Here is an 11,036-nt window from a genome sequence, read left to right as displayed (position 1 = left end):
TCTTCATATAGCAGCAGAAGAAAACAAAACCAAATAAAAACCCCAACAAACAAAGTTAGGCTCCAAAACTTTTGACAAAGGTGAAATTGGTGGCATGGTATCTTCAACCCCTTTCCCTCCCCACCACCCCCCCCTTTTATTTTATTTTTCTCCCCAAAGGTGTTGGAAGTTCATGTCTTTTTCAGCAAACTGCACCATTTAAAAGTGGAGGTTCAAAGATCAAAACCCATGAGCTTCTTCCCCCCCCTCCCCTGCACGCTGCAAACCCCAGTCCTCACCTTCCCCGGCGGTCACGTGGATCTTCAGGGATGATTTATTGGGTTTGTTATCCATGCCCACCCAAAGACATTTTCCAAAGCAGTCCCAGAGTGGAACAACCTCCTACACCTCCCTATCCTACCCCTCAACATTGGGAGTGTTACTCAGCAGATACACCAAGGTGCAGGCAAGGCAGAACGTACTCATCATCTGTACCACAACAATGTCTCTAAGGCATGCTGTCCTAGCCATGATGAGGGTGGAATAGGAAGCCAGCTGGCTTCCCCTGTGTCCCATCTCATATTACCTGAAGGAGTGAGGGTGGATCTGAGGTGGCTTTTGGACACACCACTTGTCTGCCTTCTCCATCTCCTTTGTTTTATTTCCCTGTGTCTTTTCCTCAGTTAAAGCCACTGCCCTTCCTCCTCCTTCACAGAGGCATCACTCCCCCAGCAGTTTAAACTCCCTCTCTGTGTTTCTGTGTGTTTTGGAGACTGGTTCCTACCATTGCTTTTTCTCCTCCAGCTTGGAGCTAAGAAACATGGGTGATGGCCAGCAAGGAGAAGAGGCTGCTGTCTGAAACAACTTCTATGTTCAGGTGGAGAGGAAGGAGAGGCTGAAAAAATGAATGCATGAAAATAATGGGTGGAGAGGAGTCTAGCTACTGGCTTATGTACCTTGAGTATCTTACAGATGAGATGTCCCACCACAGACACCTGCCCAGTGCTTTAGCTAAGGGAACTCAGTAGGGTATTGGCAAACAGCTCAAACTGGCTTAAGACCTCCCTGGAGAAGAGGCATTCCTGCACTCTGAGCCCCACATGCTCTCACCACTCTCTGCTTTCCTGTCTCTGTATCTCTTCATCCCATGGGATACCAACCACCTGGAGTTACCAGAGCTGGCACTGAGGGATTCAGCTGGAGTTCCCAAACAATCCTTGGTAAGGAAAGACCTCTTCTGGCCTTTGGGCAAGTCACATCAATTCTGCCTCTTGTTTTGTGTTCTGGGAAAGGCTGTGCCCTCATTGTGAAGTTGTTAGCTAACTGCTCATAAAACCCTGCCTGCTACCCATGACTGCACCCTGCCTGCTACCTGTGACTGCAGGCCACCTTATTTTGTCCAAAGCTGCCTGCTGCTACAGAGATGCCAGTGTCCAGTTGGTCACCAGATTTAGCACAATGTCTTATCTTTGGAGCTTCCATGAGAGCAGCTTGTGACCCTTCAGAGATGTTTAAGGAGGAAAAAAAAAAGTAATTTCAAATCTTTCCCTGAAACACCCAAGGAGGACTCCCAGCCTTCAGGTGTCTCAGCTCAACACGTTCCCTTTCTGGGGATCAGCACCACCCTAGGAAAGCAACAAAGACAGCATGGGCAATGGGAGTGGGGATGGTGGTGTGAGCTAGTCTGAGTCTAGTTATCCAAACTTGTGAGAAGTGAGCACATGTCCAGGAGCTACAGCCAGCAGGGCTCTAGCCAAAGCACTATGAGGTTAAGGAGAGGAAAAGCCAAGGAGTAAAGCAGGACTGTACCTTCCTTCTCATGGTGGTGACCTTTCCAGGGGCTGTGCAGGGTCCTTGCCATCTGGGGAAGCTCAGCAGGAGCTTCAGCAGCCCTCCTCTTCACAAGACCTGAGTACTTTTTTCTTTACTACTGCATGGTAGCTGCCCTGCTTTTATAAAGTGAGCATCTCCACTAGACTTCATCACCAGCATCTGGGGCACATCACAGGCAGGAGAGCAGGAGCCTGGCATGTCCCCAGGGATGTGCAATGCAGCCACATCTGGTTTTGGAGGGGGGAAGTATCATGCATCAGATGGACTCTTCAAGGGGTGGAGGGAGAAATGGGAAGTTTACAGATAGAGATGGAGGTCTGGAGGCTAGAGGAAAGGGAGGGACCCAGCCCCCATAAAGCACAGCCAGGTTGGGGCAAATTCTCACCCAGAGGCTTTGGGTTACTACCTGCTTCTTCCACCTTCTTCTTTTGGCTTCATGAGTGTCAGGATCCTTTCTAGGTGCTATGGGTTTCTCCCTCCAACGCTGGGTCAGAGTAGAGCACCACCCCAACTCTGCTTGCCTAGAGGGTGCTTGGGGTGAGTTGGGCTCACTTTCAGCCAAGGAAAGCTTAGGCATAACACACTCTGTAGTAATGTGTTGGCAGCAATGCCTGCCAAGGCCTCTGCTCCCCTTCAGAAATGCCCTCTCTATCATTTTTCAGGGCCAGGAGGGGATTTTGCTCTCTAGGTTGTCCTACTGATGGCTTGAGGAGGTTCACCTGACGTGGGGCACCAAGTCAGCTGGGTAACAACTGCCTGCTGCCAACCAGGACTTGTTTGGTCATCAAGTCGAGAGGTCCAAAGGGCTCACACTAAACCTATTCCAGGAAAAAAAAAAGTCCACCTAGACTTATTGAGCTTAAGTACCATAAGTTGATGCAGAAGAGGAGGGCCCTGCACTGAGCATGCTGGGAGGACAGATCAGGGCAGGCTATAGCCCAGTGACATGCTGGGAGGGGAGTGCTGGAGCTGCCTCCCGTCAAGTGCACTGAGCACATCACTCTTCTGCTGGTCCCACCACCCTCCCAGCATATGATGGGGAGAGTGGTTCCCCCCAAAAAAGAGACCAAACCATTCCCCTCGGGGCCATGCTGTGGTTCCCTGGACATTGCTGCATGACGGAGCATTGGCGCTGGGGGTAAGAGGAAAACATGGGCAGGAGGCCGTGGGGTGGAGAGAGAGATGGAGACACGGACTGAGAGAGAGAAAAGAGTGATGGAGAGCTGTAGGCAGGTGGGACACGAGGGCTGTCTTGCTGCAGGACCTCCAGCACTTAGCCAGAGGCGTTGATGTAGAGCTGGCTCTTGAGGATGTAGTCAATGACGGGCTGGCAGAGGTAATCCACAACATGTCCATCCCCATGCTGCAGAGCCAGTCTGAGGGTGCAGGGGAAGAAAAAGGGTTCAGAGCCTGCTTGGATGGCACCTGGTTGTCCCCACAAACGGAGGAGCTTCCCAGGGGCACCCCTCTCCCCATCATATAGCAGGAATCCTCCTGCATGACTCACCTGCTTTTGGTGGAGCTGACAACCGACATGGGGTGGTTCGAGTCGTCCTTCACCACCAGGATGTTGTTCTGCAGAGAGGAAAGAAGGAGAGAGGAGTGAAGGGCTGGCCCAGAGGTAGACATCTGCTCTGCCAGCACTGCCTGCCCTAGTGGCCTTAGGGAGCTGCTGCATGGTGGCCCCATTCCACCTAGCAGCTGAGAGCATCTGGCCTCAAGACATTTTGTGCCTGGGTTGAAGTGCACCTCTGGGTCAAGAGAGGCTGTGGATCCCTCTTCAGCCTCCCCTGGCCAGGCATGCAGCCACTTACTTTGTACTTGCGGAGTATGGAGGAGTGGTTCATGATCCGATCAGGGTCTGCTCCATCCCGGGGAACCACCACAATCCCAAACTCCCCAACGATCACCTCCATCTAGGAGCAACCCAAAAGGGAGAGAGCTTTATGACCATGCCATGCAAAACCTGCCTCTGTCTGTCAACCCCCTGCCCATTGAAACCTAGGCCAGGGTCAGGATTGGAGTTAGAAAGTGAATCAGAGGTAATCTGGATGGTCTGTGGCAGCAACTTGGATTTATCAAGGTGTAGTGAGTGGTCTGTGGTGGATGAAATAAATCCTACTATTAGATGTTGAAGTTAAGGTTTAGGAAGGGCTTGTCATGATAGAAAGAGGGTAGAAGCAGCAGAAGTTGCCCAAAGAATACATGACCTCTGCCTTGCTGGATGACTTTATGAGCAAGATGGATGTGTTTGTCCTGACAGAAGTATTGTCGTAGAAGACCAGACTTGTCCTACCTGAGCTTGTGCCAAGGCTGGTGGCCAAATTTGCCACCACATGGGAATGGCTCCCGTGGTCTCACCCATCTCAGGCCAAAACTGATTCATCCACAAGAGCTAGAGCTAGAATTTGCTGCGGTGAAAGCTGTCCATTGGGCTGTGAAGTGTCTCATTTCTAAGGTCAGGCCAACTTTTGCAAACCTCCTATTTCCTGTCTCCACGCCTCGAGCTGCTGGGACTGGCAGCTACTTGATACTCCTTCAAAGTGGTGAGTAGTGAGAGTACAGCTTTTGGAAATCCTGCCTGAATCCTGGGTGCTGTCCTCTGCATGGGTGGTGGGTGGGAGTAGAGTTTGGGTTTACAGGAGACACAGCTGGTGACTCTTGAGCAGAAGACAGTGTCCTGCAGGCTGACCATGTGTAGAGGAGGTATTGGTCAGAGTTGGGATGGAAGAGAAGGTGGGGGGTGGAGGGTGCCTGCCATCTCATGGGACCTGAGTGGCTCTCAAGAGTGATGGGTATGGGAAGAAGAGAAGGAGGAAGGGAACTTGGGGAAGAGGGGCATGGAGGGTTACATAGCAGTGGTGACTCACATCTGCCTCATTCCAGAGACCAGGGATGCAGAAGGACTCCAGCAGGTCACTGCCACAGAGCAGTAAGATGCGAAGCTCTGAAGGAAAGAAGTAGAGAAGGTCAAAGGTGGGAGCAAACAGGCTGAGCAGGCACCACTGGCCCCCTCCCCTCCCACCCCCCATTCCACTCTCCTGCTCAGGGAGATCTTCATCTCCACAGACTTCTGCCAAAACAAGGCACGCTACAATTTCTTTCCTGCAAGAGTGATCAGGCATTGGAACAGGCTGCCCAGGGAGGTGCTGGAGTCACCATCCCTGGAGGTGAACAAGAAGTGTGTGGACAAGGCACTTGGACATGGCTTAATGGCCATGGTGGTCTTAGGTTGAAGGTTGGACTCAATGGGCTTGGAGGTCTTTTCCAGCTAAAACAATTCTATGATTCTAAGTTCCTGTGGTCCTTCTTGCATTCCTACTGGTTCCAAACATCAAATGCCTCCCAGCCTACTCTGTGTCAGCTCCTCTCCTGTACTACTGGGTTGTTAGTATTGTTGCACACAGTCAATGTGGGGCTGTACTCCAGCCCTGGAGATGGGGCATCCCTTGGGGCAGGAGTCACTTCTCCATGCTGCGAGCACCCACAAATTGCTTTGTCATCTGCTGTAGGGACTCCAGCTGTGGGGCACCAGGAGATTCCAGGGGACTGCTCAGAGCTCTGGGCATGGCTGTGTTTGCTTCAGCAAAGCTAACGGTGAAGCACCAGAAGTTTTCCTTGCTCATCCTTCTCTCCCCAGGCTGGGACTGCTGCTTGCTGACAGCTTGCTGTGAGAGCTGGCTTTGCTGCTCCATAGTCATGCTACAGGGAGAAACTTTCTGCCCTGACAGGACCATAAAGATTAATTTATTTCCACAACCACCAGAAGAAAGCCATAAACTCACCCACATGAGTGGGAAGATGCAACTGCATAAGAAGGTGCCTCTCTGGTGGGCATTTCTAAATTGGCCAAAGCCATTGGGCTCTGCATGGTACCAGTGCCAAGATGGGTATTTTCCAGGCTACATGTGAGCCAGTCTGTGAGATGGGTTTCAAAACTACTGACAAGCTCCCCATGCAGAGCTCTGGGTGATATATGGTAATGCTGAGCTCAGCCTGATGGGTCTGCAGGTGATGAGAGGATGTAGGTAACACCACCATGGGAGGGCATGTTTGATGGCACTTGGGGTGACTTTCAAAGCATAATGCCATGGCAGGTCCAGGCCAGCACTGGGAGCTGGGTCCCTGCTGCTTGCTCCCTTACTTCAGGCTGCTTGTCTGCCAATGGAAAGGGGCTCAGGCTAGTTGAACACTGCTCCTGTTTCACCCCTGATTCCCAAGAGCTGGATGATCCAGCATCCTTCACTTGCCACTGGACTTGTTGTGAAACTACTCCCAAGCTGCATAGTGCTGATCCAGAGGAGCTGGAGTGACATGGAGCAGAGCTGGGTACTCACCGATCTCCTCATATCTCATCACTGTCCCCAAGTTGGCATTTTCATCTGGAGAAGGGAAGCAAAAGAGAGATGCTTGTCCCCAGCCTAGGATAGTAGGCTGTGAGGAAATCTAGGAGCTGGAGCTAAAGCAAAGGTGATGCTGGATCTTTCTTCTACATACCCACAAAGGTGAAGCGCTCCATGGGTGGGCGAACACAGCAGATCCGGCTCAGGCTTTCTCCCACCTTCCCCAGGATCTTTGCTAAAGGTGAAGAAGAATCAGAGAATTAAGATCAAGTCCAACCATTAAAAATGAAAACTAAGCAGAGAGATGACAATGCCTGTCAGACTGACCCACATGGGTGCTTCAGCCAGCCTGGTCCCATGAGATACTTCTACACTCATGTGCAGGAAGTGCTCTCAGCATCTCCCCACCACATCCATTTGAGGGCTTAACTCCCAAGAGTGCTACACCGTGTCTTGAAGGGACCAGCTGGACAGCTAAAATCACTAGAAACATCACAAGATATTTTGTTTCATGGGATTTAAGTAATGACCCCTCTTCTTTCCAGCTACTAGCTCAATGTCCTATATCCCACCAGCTTGTGGAGGACCCAGCAAGTCCATCCCTTGCAGATGCTTGGTGGATGCCAGGTACCCTTTTTCTTGGCTGATCTTGCTACGTGGATATCATCCAGCTGAAGTCCAGTGGGACTAGACAGCCATTCTAAGCTGTTCTTGGCTCCCCTTGGTGTGTTGGACTCTAACTTCTCCATCACATCTCCACCCCACGCTGGACTTGGTGTGTGGAGCCTGATGAGTGACCTGACCCAAAAATAAGCTGACGAAACACTGTGCCTAACTCTTGGCAGCCCTGGCTGAGAGGTGAGGATGATCATCCCCCTCTTCCCTACCCCACTGCCACCTACCCGCAGTGGGCTTGTTGGAGACGTTGTTGTTCTGGTAGATGGTCTGCGGGGACTCGTTCTGGGGCTGGCCTATCACGGGGGTGATGGAGGGCGTGTTGACGTTGGAGAGGATGCAGCCAGTCACTCTCTGCAAGGAGGGAGAGCTGTAACAGGGACAGTGCCTTCACCCCAGCTGCCTAACTCCCACAGCTGTTACGACCATCACATTGAGCCTCCAGGCTGAAGGTCATCTTTAGTGACAGGTAAGTCCAAGCTCACTTGAGGATCCCTGGTCCCATCCAGCCTCTTTGGGTGGACCTGGGGCTAGGAGGGTGAGGGCACCCATGGCACAGGGGCTGCCTCACCTTCATCAGGTCACGGTGGTGCTCCAGCACGCTGCAGGTGGTCTGCCAGGTGTCCTGGTAGCACTCCCAGGGATCCACCCTGCAAGGAGCACAGTAAGGTAACAGTGTAGGCTGATGGTCAGTAGCTGGAGCTTCTGGCCATGCTACCTCCTCCACACTGACCCTGAATGCAGTGCCCTGAGCAGACACTGCCTCTCCCCTAGCTCTGTCATGGACCATGTCTTTCCATCCTGCTTTTCCTAATAGCTTTGGGGCCCTGAACATATGTCTGGGCACCTTTCCTGGTACCCATCTAACCAGCTCTCCTTTGACCTGAATGTCACTTATATGTGTTACAGTTCTCTTTCCTGAGGGCAGCCCAGAAATGCTTCTGGTGCCACCTCAGCTGCCACATGGCCATGCTGGGAAGGGTTGGTCTATGGGGTGATGCTGCAAGTGTAGAAAGGGAAGGTGCCACAGCACAAGGCTGGGGTGGGCTGGGTGACTTGGGGCTTTGTCCAGACACCACAGATGCAGCAGGGGTTTGCAAGCCCCCATGAAGCCTTGAAGTGAAACCCTCCTTACAGGCCCTCAACTGGACAAAGAGAGGAAAGCCTTTGGTTTTCCTTGGCTGGAGCTCTAGCAGCTGGCAGCATATCCAATCTGCATGCAGGACTGCCACAACTGCGCTGGGGAAGGGGAAGCTGCTGGGGGCTGCTGGTGCTGTGGTGAGTGTAAGCTCTGCCACTCACCTGATCCAGTCAGAGGACTGGACGGCCAGTTGGCACATGGTCAGGCGGTGCCGGCTGGAGACTAGACCCTGCAAGAGAAGGGTGATGGAGGAATGGTTATGGGAGGCAAGCATCATGTCCTGGCCAGTCAGGACTTGCAAACCTTTCTGGGGCAGAATTCTCAGATGGGCCAGATCAGAAGGACTGGCCACAAAAATGCATTTAAGCTCTGGTTTGCTGGGCCACTTTCTTCAGCCCCCATCACACTCTGTTCAGTGAGATTTGCTCAGCACCACCATGCTCAGCCCTGTGCTGCAGTGGGGCCAGAACTGGGGATGGTGATGTCTTGATGAAACTTCTCCAGCTTTCAGGAGAGGAGGAAACTCTTTCCTCTCCTAATTTGGATTTCCCCTTGCCCCAGGAAGTGCTTTTAAAGGTCCCTGTTTGCACAGTCACCATTCCCATGTTAAAACTGTATTTGAAATCATTAAAAAATCCCAGCCCAAAACCCAGCACGAGGAGATGACCACCACCATTTTGGGTGAGACTGTTTCTCTTTGCAGTTCAGGACTTTGGGTCTTTGCAGGGTCTTGCTGCAGTTTTTATCTAAAGACTAAATGATTTCATCCTCTCTGTTCTCTAGAAGACTTTCTCATGGCCTAAGGCTGCCTTGAATGGAGGAGATCCATGAAAGGACCACGGGTGCAGCAGCATTGCCCAGTGCTTCCCACTGGCTTCAGAGGTACCATTGCACACAGGTGGCAGGCAGGGGACATAGGGACAAGCCTACCGTCTTCCCATAGGAGTCATGCACAGGCGAGACAATGCCGCCGATGACGATGAAGCGTCCGGTCTTGTGCAGGTAATCCCGGGCTCGCTCTGGAGGAGAGGACAAGCAAAAGAGCATAGAAGGGTTCAGCTGGACACACTAAGCCCCATAATACTCTGTTGCTGCCCCCCAGATTTGCCCAACACCTACGGAGAAGCTCATCCAGACTTGAGCAGTCCTGGTTAGCCAGGGGAAGGGCAGGCTTTGTCTTTAATGCCCTTCTCTTTTGGTGACATCCTTGGTGATGTTGAGCATGGACCTTCCCAGAGACCTCTTGTGGGAATGAGGGTTGGTGAAGAAGGCAGGTCTGTAGCAAAAGCTAAATCACATTCAGACCCCAAATCACCTTGAACTCCCTCTCCAGGGCACCAGAGGGGCATCCAAGAGCCTGCACCACCGGTGAGAATTGCTTGGCAGAGATGGGCTCTTCTGGCAGCCCTGGAAGAACCTCCAGCAATGGCAAGGTCAGTCATGGCATGGTGCCTGCCACGTCTCCCTCACCTTCAACACTTTCTCCCTCAAGTTCTCACTGCTCCCCACAACACATCCTATTATATATACACGTCGGTGATGTTGCCTGTGGTGCTTTTCCCAGGTTCTTTTCCTGTGGCACTCACCACCCGTGCCCCAGCTAGACCCTCAGCAGCTGCATCTCTCTTAACACCTCTCCCTCCCACCATGCAATACCTTTGTCCCACCAGGCCAAGAAACCTGCCAGAGTCCCTCCAGCCTGATTTGCAGTCTCCAGCTGGTATTCCCAAAAGGTGATGTTCAAGGACCAATATGCTGGCAAATAGCTGCTAAACTCTGGTGGGCTCCTACACCATGTTTGACCAACCTCTCCTGCCCCAGAGCACACACTTTTGTGCCATGATGCTTCTCTTGAAGGCTCTGGTAAGATCTTCTTGTGGTCTTTCAGCATTCAAAGGGACCCCTAAGAAAGCTGGGGACAGAATTTTTAGCAGGGTCTGTTGTAACAGGACAAGGGGTGATGGTTTGAACTAAAAGAGCGAGATGCAGACTGTACAGAAGGGAGAAATTCTTTGCAATGAGAGTGATGAGACCCTGGGCCAGCTCTTCTTTTCCTCCAAATGTAGAAATTTCTGCTAGGGAATATTCAGCTATTGGGTCAGTTAAAAGTCAATTATGGAACTATAATTGCCAAGATAATTTTTAACCCCCAAGGGCACTGAGCAGCCCCAGGTTGCCATGAGAGCCTGGGGGAGCTTTGCCAGCCTCAATAAAACCTATTCCTGAGATCTCACCTGAAATCCTTCCCTGGCTTCCTTCCCAGCTTTATGCCTTGGGCGTGCCAACCCCAAGAGAGAGAGAAATGGGCTTAAATCATTTGATCAGTGCTTGAAGTAAAATTCAATTGCCTGGATTAGATGTACGTAAACTTCCTTCCCTTAGCTCAAATAGAATCAGAGGACTGTAGAATAGTTTTGGTTGGAAGAGACCTTGGAGATCATCAAGTCCAACCATTAACCCAGCACTGCCAGGTCACCACTAAACCATATCCCTCAGCACCACATCTACACAACTGTGAAACCCTTCCAGGGATGAGACTCCATCACTGCCCTGGGCAGCCTCTTACAGGGCTTGACAACCTTATTTTGGGGAAGAAATTGTTTCTCGATGTCTAACCTAAACCTCCCCTGGTGCAACTTCAGGTCGTTTCTTTTTGCCCTACAACTTGTAACTAGGGAGACCAACCCTCGCATTGTTCCAACCTTCTCTCAGGGAGTTGTAGAGAGCCAGAAGGTCTCCCCTCAACCTTCTTTTCTCCAGGCTAAATAACGCCAGTTCCTTCAACTGCTCCTCATAAAACTTGTTCTATAGACCCCTCACCAGCTTCATTGCCCTTCTCTAGAAACACTCCAGCACTTCCATGTCCTTTTGGAAGTGAGGGTCCCCAAATGGAAAGCAGTATTCGAGTTGCAGCCTCAGCAGTCCTGAGTACATCGGGACAATCACTACAATCACACCGGGCCATGCTACAGGCCAGGATGCTGTTGACTACATACTGAGCCCAAAGGGGTTAACACCAACAGTCTGCTCTGAACTACATTTTTTGGTATTTGCTACATTTTTTG

General features: G+C 51.5%; 1 protein-coding gene across 1 annotated transcript in view; it reads right to left on the bottom strand.

Moving 5' to 3' along the window:
• Nucleotides 1–23: 23 nt before the first annotated feature.
• NMNAT2 (nicotinamide nucleotide adenylyltransferase 2) overlaps nt 24–11,036 on the bottom strand; it is a 28,928-nt gene continuing 17,915 nt past the window's right edge. Inside the window, exons 2-11 of the mRNA XM_068141344.1 lie at nt 8,902–8,990; nt 8,133–8,200; nt 7,402–7,480; nt 7,058–7,184; nt 6,310–6,390; nt 6,150–6,194; nt 4,683–4,759; nt 3,627–3,728; nt 3,320–3,387; nt 24–3,188 (exon numbers count right to left, since the gene is read on the bottom strand). Coding sequence (XP_067997445.1) covers nt 3,086–3,188; nt 3,320–3,387; nt 3,627–3,728; nt 4,683–4,759; nt 6,150–6,194; nt 6,310–6,390; nt 7,058–7,184; nt 7,402–7,480; nt 8,133–8,200; nt 8,902–8,990 — 839 coding nt within the window. The 3' untranslated portion in view covers nt 24–3,085. The remainder of the gene's footprint in view (nt 3,189–3,319; nt 3,388–3,626; nt 3,729–4,682; nt 4,760–6,149; nt 6,195–6,309; nt 6,391–7,057; nt 7,185–7,401; nt 7,481–8,132; nt 8,201–8,901; nt 8,991–11,036) is intronic.

This window comes from Melanerpes formicivorus, unplaced genomic scaffold, assembly GCF_026170545.1.
Source record: "Melanerpes formicivorus ecotype bairdi unplaced genomic scaffold, bMelFor1.0.p_v2 SCAF_7, whole genome shotgun sequence".
NCBI classification, from domain to species: Eukaryota; Metazoa; Chordata; class Aves; order Piciformes; family Picidae; genus Melanerpes; species Melanerpes formicivorus.
Note: the sequence above shows the minus strand (reverse complement) of the source record. Positions and strands in the feature narration are given on the sequence as shown.